The 25697-nt window shown below is 48.0% G+C and overlaps 1 protein-coding gene across 4 annotated transcripts in view; it reads left to right on the plus strand.

Annotated features, from left to right (window-relative positions):
- Nucleotides 1-12483: 12483 nt before the first annotated feature.
- The window catches only part of LOC144115657 (zinc metalloproteinase nas-14-like), a 139481-nt gene continuing 126267 nt past the window's right edge, over nucleotides 12484-25697 (plus strand). For 2 of the 4 annotated variants that reach the window (XM_077650105.1, XM_077650104.1), the window contains exon 1: nucleotides 12489-12707. In XM_077650105.1, the coding sequence (XP_077506231.1) occupies nucleotides 12581-12707 (127 nt within the window). In that variant the 5' untranslated portion in view covers nucleotides 12489-12580. Of the gene's footprint in view, nucleotides 12708-25697 lie in introns of all 4 variants that reach the window. The other 2 variants (XM_077650101.1, XM_077650102.1) reach the window with 2 other exon arrangements.

The raw sequence follows: 25697 nt of genomic DNA on the forward strand, positions 1-25697 counted from the left end.
GGCAACCCCTGCCAGGATTTATCCAGGCAGCGGGCACACTATTTCTCTGAACTCACCCAACAAGCATGCCTTGCCCGTCGACTACACCTTCCAACCCCCGGCTATCCGACTCCAGGAAAATCCTCTGGAGGCGACTCTAGACCCGAATTCTTCGCAACCATCAGCTGCGCTGTCCAACTTCCGCCTCATCTCCCAACAACACACTCTGTGGAAAGTCGTACGCCACCTTAGAAAACATCCTTTTCTGCTGCTCTACCGATACTCTCCAAGAAGGGACCGCTCGCCATTGGATCATGGGAGGAACGGGAGGCCCTCCTTGCGTCGCAGGACCCAGACAGCCAACTTCGCTGCGTGAACCGGGGTGCCAGTGCCATGGACCTGCGTGGCCTGGAATAGGGTGCGTCAATACGGGAGCGCGCGCATTGAGGCACCGTAGCCTGAACACAGTAGCTTAATGCGAGGTCGGTGAGGTAGCCCTTCGCCCTTGAAGAGTCCAAAATCGATCGTTCAATAAAGCTTTTCCGTCCGTCCGTCCGTCCGTCCGTCCGTCCGTCCGTCCGTCCGTCCGTCCGTCCGTCCGTCCGTCCGTCCGTCCGTCCGTCCATCCATCCATCCATCCATCCATCCATCCATCCATCCATCCATCCGTCCGTCCGTCCGTCCGTCCGTCCGTCCGTCCGTCCGTCCGTCCGTCCGTCCGTCCATCCATCCATCCATCCATCCATCCATCCATCCATCCATCCGTCCGTCCGTCCGTCCGTCCGTCCGTCCGTCCGTCCGTCCGTCCATCCATCCATCCATCCATCCATCCATCCATCCATCCATCCATCCATCCATCCATCCATCCATCCGTCGTAGAACTGTGGGCTTCAAATTTCTTTGCTTTTACAGGCCGCTCCACCTTGAACCTGTGCCTGTACACATCTCTTGCTGCCGTTATGCACTTAACCTTCTTTTTTAGGTAATATGAGAGGGAGAGAGGAAATAAGGACAGGAAATTAGGTTAATCGGAGGACAGTACAGGATTGCTACCCCACTCTATCCGAAGATAACGTATTATCACTCCCGATATATCTGTAAAGGCAATATCAGTAAAACTGCCCCGCCGTAGCGCCACTTTACATCAACAGTGTCGGCACATACTTCACTAACAGTACTGATGGCTTAGAGCTTTTGATAATACATAACCTTTAAAGAAATAACCGCAATTACTTTATAGTGTGTAAAATTGATGCAGACTTCTCAAAGCTGCGCAAACGCTGTATTGCCCGCAGATTACTCTGTACTGACAATGTCCAACTAACGCAATACAAGGGCTGAAACAGTTATACTGGATCCAGCTGATAGCAATGCAAAATTTTCATCGATGTAAGAAGAAAAGTTTTCGCAAAACACCAGGGCCATGCACTCGCAAAAGAGGACAAATGGCTACAAACTGCCGGCTCAGTGATTGAAGCATGTTCATTCTGACTGACGCGCTTGCCAACAGCATAGCAAGAAGCGACGTACTATAGCAACATGGCGTTTTCTTTTCCGACGTTACGAAACTACTCTGTGCTCTAGTTCGGTTTGATTCGTATGCTGTGTTGTTCCTTCACCTCATTCATTCGTTCGCCCATCCGCTGTCCGTCCGCACTTCCGTTCGTTATGTTCGTTCACCCACTCGCTCTGCCATCCGTTTCCCCATCCGCCCGTGCGGATGGTCGAGGCAAGAAAAGTTTCGTGGTCTGTTTCAACAGAACGCGCTCGACTGTACATTCGCCAATCCGTCCTCACGTTCGCTTGTTGATTTTCCGTCGTTTCATTAGTGAGACCTTGCACTCACTCAATCCGTCCGTCCGTCCGTACGTCCCCCCCCCCACACACACACACACGCACGCACGCACGCACGCACGCACACGCACACACACATCGCAGATTATTTCAATAAGGTATGTATTCAACATTTTCAACATGTATAGAGTGCATTTTTTTCTGTTACCAATCACCCTCAATTTGTTCGCTTCAGAAGCTCGGGTGCCCACGTTGCTCACAGTTCTAAAAGTTGTGGTCTGTAGGTATTCAATTCATAGCTGTACTTGGGGCGTTTTTTCATAGTTCTGACGTCCTCGGGTAGTGAAACGTCCCCCAGAATGGTGACCGTGCCTACAATTTCTCGCCGACTTTTATCTCTAGGGGGCAGATTGGCGATTGTATAGCACCACTGGAACTGTGTAGACTGGGCAGACAATTTCTTGTACTCTGCGAAGCGACGAGCTTGCCTTGAGACCTTCGTCCAGCAGCCGAGCCTGATTCCAGTATTCAGATATCAAAATTTTACACATGCGTTTGACATGACCCTATGGCGGCTTGGCCACCCCAATTAGGCGTGGTACCTGAAGGGGTGTCAGCTACCTTTGGATGCAAAAGGTTAGGAACTTTGCTAGGCAGACAGTGCTGGCGATTAAGTTGACACACGTGATTTCTGGGTTAAGAATCTTCTGAACAAACGGAACAGAAAGAACATAGCCCAATTTAGGAGACAAGTGTTCAATTAATTATTTTATTTGGGTTAGTTGGTTCACTTCTGATAAGGTCCGTCCTTGCGCGAAAAAAAAACGGACACAACGAAGAAACAGACACGACATGGAGAAATTAACCAACTCGGACAAACAAAAGTATTAATTGGATTATTTTTGTACGAAAGCACTATTGCAGACATACCAACTCCGAGCAAGAATCTTGTCTTGTGCTCCGAACTAACGCGAGCGAACCCGAGTTACTCGGGTAAGAACGGGTTAGCTCGGACGAGTGTCGCGCAAGCTGCGGCCAATGGGAAGAAGTCCGGGTAAGTTCGAAAGAGCGTCGCGTCCGCTGTAGCAATCGGTCATCTGGGGTTATTAAACGTGCACTGACATCGCACAGTACACGCGCCTCTAGAATTTTGCCTCCATCGAAATTCGACCACCGCGGCCGGGTTCGAACCCGCGTCCTTCGGGTCTGCAGCCGAGCGCCATAACCACTGTGCCACCGCGGCTAGGTAAGGCTAGGTAAAGCTGCAGGCATATGGGTAGATGAAGTAATGACCGATCAGAACCTTTGTCATCTGCCTTCTGGAGATCCCGTATTTTAAGCAAAAGCGAAGAATGAGGAAACGGAATGAATCTACACAAACCTTTCTCGTGTCGTTGTCCAGAAAAGTAAGAAGAGCATCAGTTTCTTATCAAACACAGCTGCCAGGAAGAGGCACTTTGTGGTTTTGAAAAATAAAAACCCTAAAACAGTTTGGTGGAAAAAAAGTGCACGATACTTTCACCAGACTCTATCAAGAGAGCGAAAAAATTAGCCGACGCGTAGGCTTCGTTTCGGAGTGCCCCAGAAAAGTCACAAAAGTTCTATGCAGTGCATGTAACTTCTTCCTCGCACAATGCAGCAGTTGCAACAGCGTCGCAAAGAATATGTTGCAAATTTGAGCCTGTGCAGACACGAAGAGATCCCAGCTCATCCGAGCCTGCTTCTTTATGATACAATTTTCATCAGAACAAAAGAGGCCGACGCCATTAGCCTAGGCCAAAATCTGAATTTTTCTCTGTACCATCGCGCAGCCACGATTAGCTGTGTTTTTGAAGATACTAAGCCATAGGGGGTCGAGATATATAAAGCGAATAACAAAGGCGATGTCGAACGGCTGATTTAAAAGAACTGTTTGGTACGCTCTTGGTTGTTAGGGCGAGCCAGTGTTCCTGCGAAGCCGTTGAGTGAGAGTTTGGCGGTTGAGGGGGTGCTCGCACATTTTCATACCATGTGGCCGAGTTCAGAGGGCTGCGCAAAAAGATACATGCTGGAGGTGTTCCGGTAGGGTGACTGGCAGGTCGGTTTTGGGGAAGCGGAAGGGTGCCTGTCTGTACCTGCCGGTGCAGGGCAGCTTCCTCCCTCAATAGTGCGAAGTAAGGTAGAGGATGCATGTGGTGAACCTGACGGCGGCAGCGTAAGTACTCCGCGTAGAAGAAATTCTCGACTTACACAGCCTCAGAGGAGACCTATTACTCGCGCGCTGTGTTCTTGGGAGCGTTAGCGTTCTGTTTTTTGTTTTCTTTTTTTGGGGGGGTTGGGGGGGGGGGGGGGAGGGATGGCCCTCTCGGTCCCCTGTGGCCGCGCCCACATGTGCCAGCCTTCTGTAAATTAGAGTCCTTCTATTGCCACCTGCTGTTTTGGACACTGTAGTGATTACTTGCACCTTCACTCGCTCGGTTAGTGGGACAGAGCATAGACGAGTTTGCTTGACCTCCCTTCGTTCTTTCCTGCGACTCAAGGTGCCATGAGATAGGATGCGAGCAGGATATAAAACCAGCCAGGTGTCATCAAGCTTCAAGGTGTCATCAATCGCATCATCAAGCTTCAGTCTACCGTACGCCTTCATTTCATTCGCGGTGAAGGCCTCCCTCCGTGAAAGAAAAAAAAACGGTGTGTGATTAAAGTTGGCATCTTCAAGAAGGGTATCGAGGAGACGCGCGCTTGAATGCACAGACTCGAGCGTCGTTTATTTAATTTCAAGTGCTGGTAAACGCTCCTAGGTGCGTAAATTACTTTACCTTGTACCGTTACTATTTGGCTCCACTTACAGTATTTTTAAATATAAGCTCATATTTTATCAATCGATTATTTCCTCTTCGCGAGATCCCTGTTTATCGTGTAAATGCCCTAAGCATGAATTGTGCTAAAATACGTGGCTTAGGGTTACGTGATGCCGCAGACATTGCCAGAAGAAAACTGGAGATAATTACGATAATGTCGTTTGAACTTGTACTCAGGGTATCCTTCTAGAACACACGGCCGAGCTAAACGAGTCATATATTTTAAACTCAGCATCCCTTCCGCCATAATATGCATATACGTCGCTTTGTTTTTTCATTGAGCAATTTATTCACAGTAAAGTCATGCGCACTTGAAAATTATTGAAGTGAATCGAACTGTAGTGCCGTCTGCTTTCCCTTATGTAATATTGAGAAACTATATGTCTCTTGCTAGTTTGCAACGTGATTTTGGTATTGGAAGTTGGTACACCTCCCAATTTTTTTAGTAATATCACGGGAGCGTCAACCAGATGGTCGTTTAGCGTCCCCTACATGACCAAGGTGGTGAAGCGGAAGAGAGCATGTGCATGCGCACAGAGCGCTTGCCAGTTGCAGCGTCGTCTGCTTTGTTACTCTTCTGACGGGACACAACCCCCGGTGCTCGTCTCTTGCTCTATAGAGTTTCTTACTATTAACTAGAGGGAAAGCTGGCGGCGTTGCATCTCAGCCACCATGGACGTCCGAAGCATGCCGGGAAGATAGAGGCTTCGGATTGACATCTGGTGGCTTGTTGACTGTGCTGGGGATTGGATTTATTGGTTGTCCAGTTTTGTTTTCTCTGACATTCTCTACGCTTTGTGGTGGTAGTGTAGTTATCCAGCTGCGGAAGCAGTTCAGTTGAAATCTGAAGCATCCGAATGCGCTTGACTCGAAGTGAGCTGAGCACTGTGTCCGGTGCCATGGTAGGCCTGAAGTCTGCAGTATCGCTTAGACTCATTTACTCAGCATGCTGGATTTTCTCAGCGGGAACCTGTGCTAGCTACCTGTCCATTGGAAGATGAAAAAGGGAACAATGATTTAGTAACGCGGCACACGTCTCGGCTATGAGGGTCCGTACTCGCTCCCCACGAGAAATTCCTGGCTACGAATCTAACCCGCGCAAATTTGTTTTCTGGGATTTTTTCTGCTTGCGTGACGCAGAAGGTCCACACACAGATCGCTGAAATCGCTTACCGCGACCAGTATAATGTTAGCGCATTGACAAAAAAGCGCAATGGATTAGTGCTCGTAGGCAGCGGCGAACAAAGCTGATCTGTTCGCGTTGCCGCGGGCTCCAATCCCGCTCCAGGCGTTAAGTATGATAAGTTTCTTTTGTTCTGCTCCCGTTTTTTTGGAGGCTTCAAGGTGAACTCTGGATAGAAATCACTCCTGTGGGCGTTCCAGTGCTAACGCATTAAAATCAAATGAAGACCAAGACGCCTCATATTGAGGGATCCTTGAGCACGAATTGCTTGCTTTGTCCGTGCACGCGCTGGACTTGCCACGCTTTGCTTTCAGCTCTGTGATAGAGCCGAGAAGAAATTGCGTCACAGGCATCATGGAACTGCTTCTGCAACGAAGAGTGTTTCGGTGTCGCGTATAAAGGGTATACGCAATTAGTACACCAATGATCAAGACTACACAAATTATGTTCATGCACAGCAATCCGCTAGCCAGAATTGCCGTACTCTTTTTCGGAGCACAATGAACGGACATCACGGCTCACTCAGCATGCTTGTCACATTTCAACCCCCTGAGCGGCCGCGTCTAGCGCAAGTGCTCCGCAACCTTTCTATTTCTGCGCAAAACGTCAACAAGGTGAAATTCGTAAAGGGTAGAATGCAGGGCCTGAAACTTCAAATTGTACAGACTCGCAGATAATAATAATAATAATAATAATAATAATAATAATAATAATAATAATAATAATAATAATAATAATAATAATAATAATAATAATAATAATAATAATAATAATAATAATAATAATAATAATAATAATAATAATAATAATAATAATAGGTTTTGGGGGAAAGGAAATGGCGCAGTATTTGTCTCATATATCGTTGGACACCTGAACCGCGCCGTAAGGGAAGAGTAAAGCAGGGAGTGAAAGAAGAAAGGAAGAGAGAGGTGCCGTAGTGTAGGGCTGCGGAATAATTTCGACCACCTGGGGATCTTCAACGTGCACTGACATCGCACAGCACACGGGCGCCTTAGTGTTTTTCCTCCATAAAAACGCAGCCGCCGCGGTCGGGTTCGAACCCGGGAACTCCGGATCAGTAGTCGAGCGCCCTAACCACTGAGCCACCGCGACGGGGCGCAGATAACGCCCAACGCAGTTTTTCGCGGCGCTTCCTTAAACTCCTGGTGAGACGGGGTCATTCGTCGTACTGAGCGTTGAACACTTTGCACAATACTCAAAATGCCGTTCAAAAAACTCTAAACAATTGTTGAAGTATTCTCGGCAAGTACCCGGCAGCCCCACCTGGCGCAAGATGCCGGTTCAGCGCGACCTTTGAACTGGTGAGCTCATTTCCGGTATGTCTGGCAATAAAGATCCGCTGCACGAATTGAAAAAGCGTGTCCAATTGGTCTTTCTTGTGCATACTTTAAAAATGGGAAGGAAGACGTAGTGTAATAAATTAACAAAGCATTGCCCAAAACAATGATAGCACAGACAGGCGATAATGCAAGAAAAAGTCTAGCCCGCCACCAAGGGGAGCAAAGAAAGACAACACTAATGATAGGCTGTGCCGAACTCACAAAAGAGAAGCGATGGTGCAGATTTGTTCATATTCGCTATATTTTTGCTCCTCGCAGGAGAGAAATAAAAAGCAATATGTGCACTGATATATCACTAGTGGCGGCTGCGTCTCCCTTCTGCAAATCGCTAGCATGAATCCAACTCTTCGACCTCTTTCGTATGAACTGGCAGTAACAAAATGGGGAGATAGGATAAGGCAGTTGTAGACTTCAGTCGCCAAATGGTGTAGTGTGTGCAGTGGCGCAGCATGGTGAACGTATCTCTTACTCTCTTCATTTTTATCTAGTCTTATGAGAGTAAATGTTAGCGTCCTTTGACTGAGCCGGCTACTCTTTCCTTCGTTGAGTAAAAGCAGCACTAAGTGAGTGATAAGTACATAACTGGAGTACGATCCAAATGCTGATAATCTCTGGTCACGTGCAACGAAGGACACTAGAGGAAGGAGCTTTTACCCTACAATAACTGCGCGCAAAACTCAAAGTAACATACCGGACTAACAGGGTAGTGCTGTTAAATACAAAGACAAACACTGCACTTATGATAAGGGAATGAATTACTCGTTACGACATGTACGAAAGAATCAACCACTAATTTCAAAACTAGGAGAGCATGAAGTAATACTGTCATCATTATTACTTTTTTTCGTTGAGTTAAAGATGGTAACTGAGGAATCATAGCGGCGCCCCTCGCTGGTCAGAACCAAACCCACGAACTCTGCCTGTCCTGTGTAGTGCTCTGCCATTTGAGCTGAAATGGCGGTTGTCTCCCTTTTTTATGAGCGTTAGCTCCTTTTCATGACGTTTCTCGATTTCTTGGGGTCTGCTGCCGCCTGCCTTCGACGTGAAATCTTCTTAGTCCGAGGAATTCGAGATAGCGGCCCCTATAGTCAATCGATATAGCAACCGAATTGGTGATTGACTTGTGACGTCATTAGTATATCGAATTGGCGATTGATTGGTGACGTCAGTGATATACCCAATTGGTGATTTATTGGTGACGTCAATTATAAATTCAAGATGTCAAATTCGTATTTCTATTGGTGTATCTCGCTTTAATCTAATTCATATATATCCCAGTAAACCAAACAGCTAACGCTCGTTACTTCAAAGTCTTCCAGACGGTGGCGGAATCTTTTTTATTTAAAAAGTGTTTGGTTTAGTTAACGATATATTTAGCGTAGATATTTCTCAGGATTACTCACTTGGTAACACCCATCTGCAGCCGCAAACAAGGCAAGCCCTTTTTTTATAATGCAAATGTTGCATAGGACTTCGTCGGTCAAAGGTGGAAAGAGGAAGTTGTGTGGATTGAAACTCCCTTGTGCAGTATATGGCATCAAAACTGCCAGAACCGACTACCTTCGTAGTGCTATGTCAGCAGCAAGGAATGAGGTAAAAGAGGGGCTAGTTAAGGTACATTCGAAAGAAGCCCACAACCTTTTGGAAGCAAATAATTAAGGCATTCAGGAGAACTGTTATTATTACTTTTAGCTCAGTGAAGAAAACTAACTGCGTAATCAGTTAGTTATCAGAAAGATTTATAGAATATTGCTGATCGCACAACATGCCACGGGTGGGAGCTGGGCTTATGAACTCCGCATGTTGGGCGCCAGCGGCTTATTTTCTTTCTTTCCTCTTTCAGGTGCATCGGCAGTTTCTAGCAGTGTCTTTGCTTCTTCCGTATCCTGAAATGGCATGTCAGGTGAAGAGTTAAGAACATGGATACTTATAGTACATCTCTATAGTATAAAATAACGGTTTGCGTGCTACACGTTGCAGCGCATAGTGTTAGCGGAGAGCCTGTAACGATAGCGTGCATGAATATTTCCATCGGCACTCACATCAGACGCTAATGAGTTGCAAAGATTTGTTTGAAAGAGGCTGCATCTGAAATATCAGCTATATCGTGGAAATGTACTACGAGTCAGAATCGGCGTTTGAAATCAAAACATGACCCTGCTGGGCGTACGTGCGTCCACCGTGAACATCTCTCTAGTCTGGCGGTTTTCTTTTGTCAGAATGTACTATTGTTGCCATACACTCTACTTTGTCAGTCAATCACCGCGACATTTTCAGTCAGCTTGGCATTAGGTAAACACGGCCATGTTGTCGCTTTTTAGGTCGCGTGCTTTCAGCCTTTCTATTCGCCTTCTGTACGTTAGTTTGCAAACACATTTCCAGTTTCAAAAACTGTGTGTAAGAGAGAGAGAGAGAGTGAGGACGGTTGCAGAATGAATGTCAAGGAAATTAGCCATGAGAAGGTTCAAGTTTTGTGCCCAGCAGTGGAAGAGATAGGAATGGAGATAAAAAGGGAAGACGGAAGCAAAGACACCAGTTAGACGAAGCCAAGTGAGCTGGTGCATAAAAGAAAGAAAGAAACAAGACCCCTCAAGGAACCGAAGTGTTCCGTGAAGGCCTTCAGAGCTGTTGATCACTGTGGCCACCGCTCGAGGACTTTCATCTGCGTTAGCCGGCGAGGAATAAGACGGTCCAGAGTAGCGTAGCCATTGTCTTTATTTACAGATCTCCAGACAAGCATAAAGTACGTGTTCTATTGTCTCGTCATAAGAGCAGTTAGAGCAGCAGTGCGATCAGCCGGACTGTAAGCGCTGAAAGGAGAGGAAAATAGAAAACGAAGGAGACGATACACAGCATACTAACAACTCACATTTTACTGGAAGATCACTTCCTTGAATACAGCAACTGTTCTTTAACAATAAAAGGAATTGCGGAGCGAAGGCATATCATGTCACCTATGCTACCTCGGATGCCTATGGGTGAAGCTGCGTGAGCTGAGATAATTTGTCCTTTTATTGTCAGCGATATTGAGAGCAGGCTGACAAACGTCCTGTCGGATTTATTAAGCTGAGGTGTTAGCAGCGCTCGCCTCCTTCCGTGTACCGCCTGCTTCATTTTGTGCTGTCCCTGTCTCTGTGAGCCACCACTACGGCACACTATTGCCTTTGAAGCTCGTAATGTTCGGGCATGCCTCAAAGCTGCCGGCATGCGTCTTTATCGCTTTGTTTGCGATCCAAGATGGTGCCGGATTTATCTCGAATGATCGCAGCCATTCGCAACTCCTTCTACGTTCTTCTAGAGTGTTGTGGCTGCTTTCCGTGCTTTACATCGTAAGTACTCAACTTTGAAACGAGTGCGGCCGAGAGCAGTGGTGGTGCTGTTCTTCGACTACCACCGAGCACGCCTGTTGTTATTGTAGCCACTGAGTTGTACAGTTCTTTGCGGTCGCCAGTAAGCACCAAGAAATTACCTTTTGAAGCCTTTCGGTGCCCTCCTCCCTATCAGATTGCCGTTACCACTATGCGTGACATCTGCGGCGATGATTCGAGGTAAATCTGGTCGCATTTCGGATCATAAGCAAAGCGATGAAGCCGCGTTACGGCAGTTTGAGGAATGAATAAGTAAAAAATGGCCAGGCTTAGCTTGGTTAAGCCAAGAATGCGTTGCATATCTCGATGGAGTTCCGTGCTGCTCCGTTGACTCGATAGGCTATTGACTCGATCGCCATTGAAACTGCCCGTGTAGCAGCGCTCGATCGCTTTTGAGTCGATAGACTATCGGTTCGAGGGCCCTCGAAATGCCCGTGTGACAGGGGTATAAGACTGTCCCGGCGAAGGAGCGCAGCTCTTTTATACATATGCCGTGACGTCAATCATATCGCAGCGCCCCTAGTGGGAGGAGCGGGAGTCAGGTGGTGGCTGCGACCGCGCGCGACCGCGCCAGTTGGGGCCCAGCTTTTCCTCCGTGACGTCACGCGCCGGCGCAGCGCCTCTAGCGGGAGGAGCGGGAGTCAGGTGGTGGCTGCGGCAGCGCGCGACCGCGCGAGTTGGGGCCCAGCTTTTCCTCCGTGACGTCACGCGCCAGCGCAGCGCCCCTAGCGGGAGGAGCGGGAGTCAGGTGGTGGCTGCGGCCGCGCGCGACCGCGCGAGTTGGGGCCCAACTTTTCCTCCGGCTATCGTGACGTCACGTCACGTGGTTGCGCTAAAGGTCAATGGTGGCTGCCCGGCCGCGCCCAAGGGCTGAACTGAGTGATTGCAATATGCAACGCATAAAATTACAAGCCTTCGCGGCGCTGAACACTAGCTAGTCTGCAAGAATAGTTGACTCATGGCTATTAGCCATACCAATGAGGAAGCAGTATACGTTTGTGAACGCAATGTCCAGCCACCGGCGACACAGCCAAATTGGATGAAGTTGTAGTGGGCAGGGCGCACGAAATGCATGCGTGATTTCCAGAACTGGCCCAAACTCCGTAAGGGAAGCGTCATTTGTCACGTAACCGCTTCACTGCATCAACTGTCGAGACCTGTGTCTAGCTTTTGCCGCACAGTCCTGCGAATTTGTTCATTCTTTTTTTTTCCGTTTTGAACAGGACTTGTTAATTTCGCGTTCCATTATCTCTAGTTAAGAATACCCAAACATAGCGGGGTGGACTTTTCCAGTATGCCCCACCATGGCAGCTCAGTGGCTTTGGCGTTCGGCTGCTGAACACGAGTTCGCGTGTTCAACCCGGACAGCGGTGGCCTCGATGCGATGAAGGAGATATTTGGGATTGCGACTGAAGGTTAGATTTCAGTAAACGTAAAACACTCCAGAAAGTCTAACCAATCAGCTGCCGCTGCGACCTGCCTTAATCCCAGCAGTGTTAATGCGAGAGTAATTATAAACATTTCACAATATCTTGCTTGCGGAGACGTGTCTTCTCTGTTCCTTGTTTTTTTCTTTTGTAAGAAAGTTTTCGCCGTCAAATCGCTCCGTCTCCTTTCTTCGCTTTCTTTCAGCTCTTGTTAGCCTGACACTACACAAACCTGAGCTCTGCACTATGTACCCCCCGCCCCTCCCCTTTTCTGCCGCTGTAATTGCGCAATGTGCGGCGTCAGCGAACGTTTCGGCGAGTGCAGGGGCCGGCATGCAGACTTCTGTCACTATTTTTTCGCTCATGGCGCGTGGTTTAAAAGCACAACCTGACACCTGCTCTTCAAAGACGACGTGCCAGCAGCGCGACGCCGGCGTCCGCAACAATGCCGCGCGTGGTCTCGGATAACGTGCCGGCCCGACTCTTCCTATCTCTCCCGCTAATGCGAGCGTCGATTGACGTGACGTCACGCGGCCATGGAGATTCCAGGCGCTGACTGACGCCCCCGGCTCGGTGACGGCGCGGCCGCCATTCGCTCCTCCGGTGGGTGACAAGAGCGCCCGCACCGATGGCTGTGCTCCGAGCCTGCTGCTGGCTGTGCGTCGCCGTCATGCTCATCAGCGTTCCGCGTCTGGTCGCCGGCAGACCCGTGCGTGCCCGGTCGCGCGTCTTCCAGTACAACCCCAACAACACAGGTGGGAGGCCGCCTCGCGTGCGTCCTTATCGCGCCGCCTTGCACGTACCGCGGAAGCACGCAGAACGTGGAAGACTGCGCTGGAAGGCGCCTGACGTCCCCATATGCCAACTCTACCGCGTGCGCGCGCGTTACTTGCAACAGCAGACTGACTGGCCTTGGCGCTCGCCTTGTTCATCTCTATTCCGTTCGATGTGACCACCGACGGCTCGAAAGAAAATTGCAGTTAGTTTAGGTTACAAGGGGCAGACATCTTGAAGCCATCTCGCGTAGTATCTGCGCTGTTCGCACTTAATATCTCGATCACGTCTTCCAGCTTCAAAAAAAAAAGGGTGAAGCTAAGAAACGGAGCCTGTTGAATGCTCTGCCTCTTCCTGACTGCCGCATTCAGCGACAATCATTAAGTTTGTTTTGATCTCTTTTTCTGATGTCTTGATGCGAGCGCAGTATCGGTGCCATATCGAGAAGTTTTTCAACGTACTGTTATTCATTACAATGCAAGCTGTGCATTCAAACGGAGCTCGCATGCGTCGGATCTCCTTGTGTGCAGATTCGCGCACACCGGTTTTCGATTCTCTGTTCTTCATTTGGCCAACGTTCGGCGGTGAAAGTGGAACGCCCAAAATTATCCTTTAAAATCACCGTGATATCGGCCTCTAGTCTCCGCCAAAGTGCAAGAGCACAGCGTTTAACGATAACCGCAACATGCCTATCAGTGACCCGAATAAATCCTGTGAACTTGACGTTGTTGTACGTCACTCGGTAATATACGTGTTCTTAAAAGCCTAAAACAATGGTGAAAGCGTTGCTGTTCCGTTCGGAGGCACCGCACTCCGCAAATGGGTTGCTTTCTACGTAGTTATTCCACACGTCAGTTTTAGAACAACAAAATTTATTTTAAAAAATCATTCAAGCAAGTAACGCGCACTTCAGCTGTTTTTTCGCCATCCGTTTGATTAACATATGACCGTAACTAGGCGTTGCTGTGTACAATTGAGACGAAAGAAACCCTACCAGCAGGTCAAAGTTATCAGCACAATGCGAGAAGTTCGCGCAATGCCTCTCTTGTCCACGACGGATCGCTTTCCAGACGATCACATTCATTCATGTATTGTTTTTCTGCTGATCGTGCATGTGTGCCCAGTTGACAGACACTAGTTTTGATTGCCTTTTGCGCACCCGTTACGTGCTTTGTGCTCGAGTTGACGTCGCATCAATTTTGGAATGGCGAACGCGATTCAAGCACTGAATAGCTCAACAAAAACAAATTGCCAGAACTTCCAAAAAATTTTGCCTTCCGCAAACATCTACTTAGCAATTAGATTCGCTGTTACTGTTCTGCGCCAGGTATAAGTCAACACTTATGAAATAGTATTTAACCAGGGCCATCGTTTGTGGACGCGGTTCGGGCGCCGCCAAGTGCCTTGCAATTTGGCATGCGCTTCAAATTACGAACCAAATGTTGCTGAAGCTGGCATATTAGCCGCGTTCTGCAGCTCAACAAAGTTTTGCTTTCCCAGCCGTGGTTCCCACACTTCGATGGAGCCGGGACGCCGACACCCTTGTTCTGAGATAAGGAACCGGAGAACAACCAAATTAATTTGAAGCCCTTCACTGCGATGCGTTTTACACAGCTGGTGCAGCTCTGGCACTTAAAAATACATTAACGTCTATAGCCGGCCTGCATGACAACCAAGGCTGACGTATGTCGTGATCTTCAGTGCCGAGTGATTCCATTTGTAGACAGACCGCAAAAACGATTGCAAAGTATCTTCTATGGCGTCGAGCGCAAGAAAATAATAGGGACGACACTGCCCATTTATTTGTTCGGGGGCCGTATAAAACTGACGAGATATTTCAGTAAAACTTCTTTTTGGGCTAGTTGATGCATTTTTTGTAAATATGGTAGCGACTGCCATTCGTTGCGATAGGGTGGCAGCAGTCACGGGTCCTTATCGCGCCATCATTTCCTGACTTATAGCACAGCTTCTAGGGGTTGCTCTTGAGGACGTAAGTACATCCATTTCAGTGAACATCCACTTGATAAATGAAGTATACGGATGGCTTGCGTACACTCAAAATGATTTGAACAATGAATGCCGGCCGGAACGAGCGGTACCTGCCAGACGTGAACTTGACTTGTGTGTATTAGTACAAAGTTGTGCAGTAACAGTGCCAACTTCTGACACAGAAAGAAATAAAGCGACACTGAAAATGTTAACCAATTTGCGCCCTTACACTCTAAAAACGAATTATGCTAAATGGTAGTAAGGAGCCCGTATACTGTGCGACGTCAGTGCACGTTAAAGAACCCCAGGTGGTCGAAATTTCCGAAGCCCTTCACTACGACGTCCGTCATAACCTGAGTCCCTTTGGGACGTTAAAACCCCATAAACTATACATATATTGTGTTACAAATGTAGGTTGCGTTGGTTTCCTCAGGGAAAAAGTTGATTTAAGTAGGACCTTCTCAAAGACACATTTATTGCCGACGTTTCAACCGCACCGCAAAGACATTAAATATGTCTTGGAGAAGTGCCTACTTAACTCAACTTTTTCCCGACGGAAGCCAACGCAACCTACTCTCTTAACGCAATACATGTATAGTTTATGGGGTTTTAACGTCCCAAAGCGACTCAGGCTACAAGGGGCGTCGCAGTGAAGGGCTCCGGAAATTTCGACTATCTGGGGTTCTTTAACGTACATTGGTATCGCACAGTACACGGGCCTCTAGAATTTCGCCTCCATCGAAATGCGACCAGCGGTGCCGGGACACATTTCTCAAAGACACATTTATTGCTGACGTTTCGACCGCGTCGCAACGCAAATACAATAAATGCGTCTTTGAGGAGGCGTACTTCACTGAAGCTAGTAACAACTAGTCATAACTAGTAATAACTGAACTGGTGGCATCAAGTTGTGAACTTCTGTCTTCACAAAGACGTTATTCGCGCCAAGTTGTGAAGTCGGATAGAAAAAGCATAACCATTTAACCACACCATGGCAGTGCGATTACGTTGATCTTTGAAAGTGCACCCTTAGAAAAATACATGGGTGTTTTTACTGTTAAACGAGTTTAGCACTGAAACTTAACCTGCATTGTGGGTTGTTTGTTCCCCAACCGCCCTTGGAGGTGCAAAGTGGCGTGCAATCTAGGGAAGTCTAATGGGAGGAGTTGACTCTAAAATAAGACAAGCGAACTGGAGGAAGAAAGGTGAAAAAAATCCGCTTGATATATAATGCAGGTGAAGGCTGAGTTAATGCACTGCTTAGAAGGTGGTGGAGACCTAAGCAGTCTGAGTGAGTTACAGAGGGCCTCGCTTTCGCATCTCTCTGCCGTGGTGATCGGCTTCTCGACCGTGCACCTCGACCTCACGTGTCGAGGTTTCCGCTGCAACGGCCTACCCTCCCCTCGCCCTATACCGCAAGCGAGTGATTTTGCAAGGGAAAATCGCATTTGTTCCTATTTTTTCGTGTAAAAAGTTCAATGGCTACATTGTTACAATAGGAGCACGCTCCTATAAGAGCAGTCCATTGATCTGCCATGCTTTTATCGAGCACGATTCATTAGTTGGAACCGCTCACTAAGCATGCAAAAAGAACAACTTCAGTATTCAAGCTTTGTTTCAGTGAAAACCTCCCGGTAAGCGCTGCATACAAACCGACAGAGGCACTATTGGCGCATCGTATTTTTTACGTTGTTGTCTGTCCGAGTAAATGAGCAAGAAGAAACACTGCCCCACCCCCTCTTCCACGCGAGCAGTTATCTTCATCAAGCAGTGCGTACGCAAAGCTGTAAACGATGTCCAGCGCGTGCACAACGTGACAGGGAGCGTCGATTACGGCGACGCCTTGGCCGAGGGCTGATAAGGGTCAATAACAAAATAAAACACGCTTCTTGGGCTCTTCGAGCTGCAGAAACAGCGCGGACGGACATTTGTGGCAGCAGGCTGGCCTTAATGACTACTCGTGGATGGGTGTGGAAACCAAGCTGAGAACAAATTCAGAGATTCCGTCGTAGTGATGAAAGCCTACCGCAGATTTATCTCATCCGCATTAATATTGAGCAATATTCTCAGAACTTCCTGAAATGCGTGAGAACGTTTTGTTTGTCTTTTTTTTCTTGTTGATCCGATCTTGATAACAGAAAAATGTAACGCGGGACATATTGTCGACGGTTAACCCCATGCTGTACGACTACGCCAAGAGGAATGCGTTCTGGAAGGGGATAATGCCGCGGCTTTGTACCAGATAGCTTCATTTTTGCTCCATGTGCTTGCCTCAAGAGCACCACGCACCTTGACGCGGTGATGAGCGGTGGTTAAAAAGACCGACATAGAGTGCAAAGCAGACACTTGCTGCATGGGGCTACGAATCTTCGAGGGAAGATGCCGGTGAGTGGGCTCTAGGAAGGCAAAATTCGCATGGCCGGTTCATGAATGACGTAAGAGCAACTGCACAGCAGAAACACTCAATGGTCGTGTATAATATGATGTGCAGCGAGGAGAAGGGCGGCACGTCCAGGAATTTGGGATTCAATAAATTTCACGGTTAGTCTGTACTGCCGTGCACATGACAGCCAATAATATGGCCGTGCCCTAACTATAGCGCTGAAAAACAGCAGGAACGGAACTGAGAATCCTACTTTTCTTGTGGCTCCCCTATCATGTCAGTATGACGTATACTGGTGCAGCCGGGATGGCGGATGTTACCGCTTACACCAACCTGCACCCCCCCCCCCCCCCCTCAAGAAAGCGGCGAGAATGCATTGCAATGGACAACAGCGGCCGCCACTGTCTCAGTAAACGAGTCAATGCTCTCGGAGCAGTAAGCCTAGAGGGAACGAGTGCAACAATATCGACGTTGAGGGTTACGCGACAGAAGCTGAATCTTGCACATTAAATTTTTCCCACAATGAAAACAGCGCGAACTTCACGAAGGACGCAGAAAGGGAAGACGTGACACAGGCGTGCCTTTAGGCAATATCCTTTCGGAAACACGCAGCTAATAAGGGGACCAACTGCCTACAAGCCGTTTCCGCGATCGACTGAAGTGTGGTGCAGAGCTCCTTCAAAGACGAGGTGCGGAATTTTCGATCGGTTGGTTTTGTGTGGTTAACGTCCCAACGCGACCCAGGCTACGAGCGGCACCGTAGTGGAATGCTCCGGATAATTTCTACCACATGGTGTTCTTTAACGTACACTGACGCCTCCATTGAAATCCGACCGCCGCAGCCGGGATCGGACCCACGTCTTTCGGGTCAGCGCAGACGATCGTCATAACCACTGAGCCACCGAGGCGGCACAGTCCTTTGGTCCGTCTCTTCTAGGACGCCGTTGGCACCGTTTTGCTTGGCATGCGGTTCCCCACACATGTCGAGGAAAGGTGGAGGCGGTTTATCTCGGTGCGAGCTCATAGCGCTGCTAGTAGTTGCCTGCAAAGTTCTAGTGCAGCAATCGTCTCCATATTTAGCATAGATGCGAGAGGCTGGCTTTATATCCGTGATCCGACGCACGGCGGAGCCATGATGCACATTCGTGTCGCGCTGCGACCTCCCGGAAACGTCGCACTGAATCGAGACCTTCGACAGCAGCTCAGAGGTGTCGGACGCAGGAGTGAAGTGGCAGGAATGGGGGCACATCGGAAGGCACTTGCATACGCTTTCCCGCTGGCTTCCGAACAGCCGGCGCCAAGGACGAGGCGCGCGAGGGCTTGAAGCTTCTTTCCTGGCGCAACGCCTTCTGCCCCGTCGCAGTCCGCTCCGTGCAAAATTTCAGGGGCCTTCCGGGTGGCGTTCGGCTCCGGGAAAGCTGCCACGCGGAAAGTCTTCGGCAGCAGCCATGACGCCAGCTACGACGCCACCGGTAGAACGGAAGCCTGCGGAAAGCATTTATAGAAACGCGAACGGAGACATTTCAGGAAGAAAGGAAAGGCGCAGTAACTGTTGCACACTTTATGGCCACAAGAAGCGTGTTAAGCGTGTTTTGAGGGAAGTGGTGAAGGAAGGGGTGACAGACGGGAGAGAAACAAAGAGGGGACATAACCGAGGGCCCCAAGTTATTCTGACTGCCGGAGCTTTTTTAACGTGCCGCCGTACACCCAGGATTCGATCTTGCGACCTGACGCTCAGCAGCCTAATGCCATGACCACTGAGCAACCGTGGTGTTAGGCGTAGAGCATACAGAAACGGGCGCTCACTGTGGGGCGCCATGATCACTGCGTCTGCCGAGTGGCTTCCTCCGCTTACATTTGTTTCCTCTCCACGAGACTAGCGTGATGTGCATTTGTCCGTCAGCATGTATGATCAATGTCTTATTTAATCACAAACGTCTTCTGAAATTTCGGACAGCTGCTAGCTAGCGCAGCTACGGCTTGCGCCCGTAGCTTTTGAATGGAAGAAGCATCATTTTTTGGTGCAACTTATCACACAGATAACAAACTGGGTTTTGCTCCATGGTTAAGGTTCTAGGTGACCCTCCGCCAAAGCTTAATGTCGGGAAGTTCCGGGGGTTTCATACCCCCAACCAGTATTAAAAACGTATCTGAGGCTGCCCGCGCCAGACTGTATGGGCTGCACGAATCCGCAGCAGGCAACCTTTCTTCATTCTTCATGCCAGTGGTTGTCGGAACATTTCTTCTCTATCGTTTCGAAAATTTAACCGTGATCACTGATATTTTTGACAAAATTCACTCAAAAGAAGAAATTGACAAAATAATTGAAAAAAATTCACATGAATCATTGATTTTTTTTGTAAAATCTGAGACAGAGAAAAATAAAAAGTCGGCAACACAACACAAGGGCTGGAAGAAGAAGGGAAACTATGTCTCGGTCGCACCAGCTTATCAAAACTGTTCAGAAACGCTACCTTCGTCCTTGATGTCATTAAGGGTATAAAATAGTGGCTTCGTGAATAATATTACATACATTAGAATAGCCGACACAGCGTTTCAGTGTGAGCCGTTTTACGACAGATACCGTCGAGCACCTGACAGAGCGTGAGGATCGCTTGTTTCAGGTTTGTGGCAATTATTGAGCAAAAAATCACCTTAAAAATGATATCTCTCATTTTTATCAAATCAAGCATCAAAGAGGACACCGGACGCTTTCTCTCTCGCTCTGCCTCTCTATATCCATCTCTACCTGCGCTCGAATAACTATAGACGCCCCTTCTTTGCAGCCAGAGTTCAAGCACTGTCTCCCGAACATGGCAAAGGCAGCGGAGTCTCGATGCCTCCACTAACGTTTGTTCCGAAACCATGGTTTATCCAATGACCGTCTATGGAAACAGAAAATTTTAGAGGTCTTCTTGGTGACAAAAACACGATTTTTGAGAGATATACAGGATCAATCGCTTTTTTTCAGCGGCTTCATATAGAACAGGGAATTGTCTTTCTGTATATCCAATGGTGTCTATGGAAGCAAACAGAAAAATTCTCCAAAAGTAGACATTTTCACAACACGGTTACTCCATTTCACACTGGAGGACTATAAGTCTACGCGTCCATGCGCACGAATACACCGTGGCGTCCCCGAGTGGTCTATCGCTACACCGCATGGAGACAGAGGTTTTATGATCGAACCGTCGCTAACACCATGTGGTGGTGAAACTTTATTTGGTCGGCTAAACAGTGTCTTGAGTAGACTACATATGTGTTAGTGTGTGTGTGTGTGTGTGGGAGGGGGGGTTCACACCCCCTTAGGTGGTCATGAGCCCTTGGCGTTCGGGGACCTCTATGGCTCATCTGACTACCCGGAGTTGCCTCTCCGGAGCGGAGCCGAGCAACGCGGCCTCCCACTGTTTGAGGTTCGAGAGATGCAAGTTCTACGGGGCTTCCTCCGATGGACATTCATATAGTATATCAGCTAGGATGGCTTTTTCGTGGCCACACAGTTTGCATTTGGGGAGAATTCTTCTTTAAAAATGATGAAGAAGTAGGGGAAGGTGATAGTTTGGAGTTGTCTCCAGGAGTTGGAGTTGTTAGGAATTGGTGAGGGATTTATTAGAGGTCGGGTAGTGAAGCCAGTCATTGCGATAGTGTATCGTAATTTCGTGATAAGTGGCCATACACTCCCTTACCGATCTGAGGTACGGGAAGGCCACTTCCCGGTTCGACGAATCCTCGGGCGCAGTTGTGAGCTGCTTCGTTCCCTGGATGCGACGAGAGCGATGCATGGACTCAGATAATTTAGTCAGATAAAAATTTGGCATTTGGCGGGGTTCTAAATTAGCATACTTTGAAGGGCTAAGATGACGGCAGAGTAGACTCTGCCTTTCGCAAAATTTCGAACGGCTGTTTTGGAGTCGCTGAGAATTTACTCGCTTTGGATCAGTTAATGGCTATGGCGATGGCTGACTCTTCTGCTTCATCCGCGAGCCATACTTTGCTAATGGCGGCTTTGAGTGGGTTGCCTAAGTTATCGACTGCCGCTAAGGCAAAAGCTGCTTGATCGGGATAGTCCGCGACATACCACATGGACTGTCTCCTATAGCGGGGAGTTGTTTTTGTGTAGTGCAGGCGCTCGAGCTTTGCGCCTTGCGGTGGGGGTGTTCGGGGTGCATGTTTATTGGCGTGTCATTAATGATGAGTTGTTCGTGGATGTGTTGTAGAGGTTGGGCTGTGGGGCTCTGTGGGGAGCTGTGTCCTATTCGGAGCTCATGAAGAATGATGCGTCCTGTGGGACTTTGGGACAAGCTTTCGTATTGGGCTCTGAGGTGGCCCTCTGCCTACGGACTCCCAGCTCTAGTAGTTTCTGTGTGGGTGTGCTTTTGGGGATGTGAAGGGCTGTTTTGTGGGCTTGTCTGATGAGGCAGCCTACTTTCTTCCTTTATGATGGGAGGAAGACGATGTATGATATGGTATAAACGGTGCAGCTTAGGACGAAGGCCTAGACCAAGCACCTGCGGTCCGCTTCCTTCATACGCTGATGTTTGTTTGCTAAACGGTGAATCAAACGTTTTGAAGGACGCATGCTTTGAGTTGGTTCACGGTAACAGTGCTTTTACCGTTGTTTTTTGAATGTCCACGCCTAGTACACGGAGGGTACGGACCTCTGGTACTGGAGTGCCATCCACATAAACTAGAAGAGGAGAGGTCTATTGCATTGGGATGCCCCTGGTAACGAGGAGTTCGGATTTTGTCGGAGAGCAGGAGAGGCCCACGCTGGTGGCGTAGCGCGCAACTGCATCGGCTGCCGCCTGCAAGGTGAACTCGATTTGCACGTCTTTGTCGGTCGTGACCGACAGGGTGATGTCGTCACCGCAGAAAGAGAGAGAGTGTGTGTGTGTCTGTGTGTGCGTGCGTGCGTGCTTGTGAGTGCGTGTGCGTGCGTGTTTGTGTGTGTGTTTTAGTGCACCCGTTATTTTGTTGTCATCCGCCATATGTTGGCAAAACAAATGAGCTAGACCACTGTCCCTAATTCCAAGTAACGTCGACACCTCAATTTTATGCAATTAAAAACAATGCACGCAATCAGCATTAATCACAATCTTTTAAACTGCCCAGTGCTGAGGAGAAGGCAATCATGCGGTCTACGGAAGCTGGAAGTAATTCCGCTTTGCAAGCAATAGTTGCAAACTCTAAAAAAAAATGGACAACGCTTAATATTCGCCTTTAAGAGTGAAACAGCGTGTTGCAGCGCTGCCAGGGAGTCCACAGAACGACATCGTCTTGCCCGTTGGACAAGTCGCTCGGAGTTTCTAGGAGGTCTCTGAAAACAACGCAGACGCTGCTCCACACTAGCACCCGTAGACGGCTGCGGTTCCATCACACCTGTTCAGAAATGAACGACGCGCACTACGACGCAGAAAGGTCGCCTACGCGTGCGCCATCTGCCGGGCTAGCGCCGTGTAAGGCGAATGGGGGGGGGGGGGGGGGGGGAAGGGGGAGTTCAGTGGATGCCACAGGGTGGTGCTACGACTGCACGTCAAGCACGGAGAAAATTTACCGGAAACGCATGGTACTGATATTGAAGATACGTTTCTAGGAAACCCGTGCGTGCACTAGACGCGCCTTTATTCATGTTCAAACGTCGAGCCGTCGCTGCGGAGTGGAAGCTTCCCGTCCTCGAACGTCAAAGGCTCTGGTTCGATTATCGGTCTAGACCCCGGTTTTTTTATTCATTGACAGTGCGTGGATTTTTACGCAGCCCCGAATATTTCCGGCGCGATGCGCGCAAGTACTATGACCTCGACGGCATTTCGACCGAACGAGCTTTATGCGCTGTCGTGTAATAGAGTTGCACAGAACGCTGTTCCCTCTGAAGAAGGAAAGTGTCAAAAAGGTAGTCGAAACCTTCTGAGCGTGTCTTCCGATCCTGCGAGAGTCATATAATTAAAAAACCCCAGAAGAAGTCTGTGGAGATTCAGAGGGGCTGCGGCTGAAATGTGCTCAGTTTTGCTCGAATGGCAAAGAGCGATGTCAGATTGGAGTTGCGAGCACAAAAACAGTTTTTCATTATTTCCCTGAAACCTCTACGATTATACGATTAATTATGATGTAAAAAGAAACTATGCTGTCATAAATAGGAGTCATTTACACATTATAAGTGACAATAAGGAAGTGAAATACATACCTGTAATTACCACAAGAAAAATCCTTTGCAGACTGCCTGATGCACATCAAAATTAGTAAACTTGGCGCGAAGTTCGTATTTGTGTCGGTGCGGAGAGTATTGCGAGGAAGACCTTATCGGTAATAGATGGGCGATAAGCTGTAACTTGCCAGCGACTGCTACGATAGACCCGGTGCGGGCAGGAAGTGAACTCTGTGCGAATCAGTGGTAAAGTTTCGACATGTGCTGAACGGTGAAACTTCACTTCGAAAACCGAATGCAGCACCAAGTATTTCGGGTGTTAAACAACACCGAACATTGAACGTCACTGTTGCTATAGCTCAAAAGGAAAAGTTTATTATATACATAGCATTTCAGTCCGGCTTTTCCTTGGTAGAGCAGAGGAAGTATTTTTCTGCGCTGTGATCATCTTTGAACATTCTCATTGCTATTTTATTCCTCCTATTTCCTATTAAATTGAACAGTTTCTGCACTCAAAGTTTAGCGCCACAAAAATGAAATAAAATGCACTTTCACTGGTCTAAAGTTAAACTAAGGCCTCACAAGTAGTAAATGCTTGAGTGAGATAGAAACAGGGGTATATCAAAGTTGTCAATCGGTAATCCCGTGCAGCATTGGCGATCGTAATGACTAACTTCCTTTCTACCTTAATGCGATATGACTTTCGTTCAGCGCCCACCCGGTTTCAGAGGCACCGACTTTTAAGCGCAATCATAGTTTACTGGGGACACTTATTGTTTAGATGATGCGTTCAGCTGGCTAAAAAGCTCACTGGTTGTGCATGGCATTCTCACCAGGTTCATCAAAGCGCTTACTCATTCTTAGATATGGCAGTGTCGGTGGCAGTCTTGGTGGCTGTCTCGCCTTAGATCCTGACGCATCCACCGATGTTAGGTTGAAGACTCGGATCGCATAGGACTTTCTCCTACCAAAGCGAACTCTGAAGTCCTGGCCTGAAGGCTAGCTGCTGTGCAAGGTGTAGTAAAAAAGGAATTTCGAGGTATTTATGTATAGAGATACAGAAAGGGGCTATTTATAGCTTTAGAAAGAATGACGCAGACGCTATATTGGCGATTTGCACGATGAATGGGGAGCGCCTCAGTTTAGCCATTATGGCGGCGTTAGAGACGACTGCTCCTGGGGAGAGCATAAGTAAAATTGCGCTTGTTCTAAAATTTCACGATTAATTCGAGTTTTTTTTTTGCCTATGGCAGCAGCCTTGTCAGATCAAAACAACCTCTCGTTTCTAGAATAAACAACGGACAAGGAAGAAGTCACTGTCTGGCGTTTGAAAACACCTGGCGTGAAACCGGAGCAGTAGTTGGTTGATGCGTGCCCTGGAGAGAATTTAAAAGCAATGATATTGATAATAAAGGCTCATGTAGAACAGGTGGAAGACAGTACTAGAAGAGCAAGTCTTTCAGGGAAGTAAGATTCAGTGACTGTTATTCTACTTGCACAAAAAACAAATGAGCTTCCCATTCACCGTCGCCTCAATTTTATACTGAGGAACATGCGCACTTTTTTTTTTCGAGCCCACAAACTAAAATAAAAAGTGCTGCTTTCAATATAAGTATATATTTCTGATCGTGTGTGCGGGCGGCAAGCGCGAAAAATGAAGTCGCCTGTTTCTGCGCGCTGTTTTCTCGAAGCAAATAGCCGCGCCTTATGCGCTGTTTTCTAGTGAACTGTGTACAGAAGGCAAGCAATTTATTTATTTATTTCGTCAAAGGTCTCGGTTGAGACATTACATGAGGGAGTGGACGGTATCTGGCAAACAATGGTAAAAAATGTTAAGATGAAAGGTTGGCGACGCTCCGCTTGAATTCTAGTGGGTTGATGATAATGGCAACCTCGGTGGGCAGGTCATTCCAGTCTCGTGCAGTACGCTGAAAAAATGACTGCTGAAATGTCACAGTATGGGCTTGTAGGGGATACACTGCGTTACTGTGGCTGAACCGGGCGATGCGGTGGGCTCTTTTTATGTAGGGGTTATCAAGAGGCAAAGAATGGAAAAATTTATGAAAAAGGTTAAGACGTGCTATCTTACGGCGCGAGGCTACGGGGGGCAAGTTTATTCGAGCTTTTAGTGCTGAGATGCTTGAGTGGTAGGAATAATTTGATAGAATGAATCGTGTTGCGCGGTTCTGAACCAATTCGAGGGCGTTAGTAAGATTAACGTGGTGCGGATCAAAAATAGCGTTAGCATACTCAAGCTTGGGACGCACAAAGGTTTGAAAAGCAAGCTGTTTAATAGGGGGAGGAGCGAGTGAATGGTTACGGCGTAAATAACCTAGAGCACAATTAGCAGAATTTATTATGTGATTAATATGACAGGTCCAAGTTAGGTCACGCGAGATATGCACACCAAGATATTTGAATGATTCGGATGTTCCAATCTGCAGGTTATTAATATTA

The sequence above is a fragment of the Amblyomma americanum genome, chromosome 1 (genome assembly GCF_052857255.1).
Source record: "Amblyomma americanum isolate KBUSLIRL-KWMA chromosome 1, ASM5285725v1, whole genome shotgun sequence".
NCBI classification, from domain to species: Eukaryota; Metazoa; Arthropoda; class Arachnida; order Ixodida; family Ixodidae; genus Amblyomma; species Amblyomma americanum.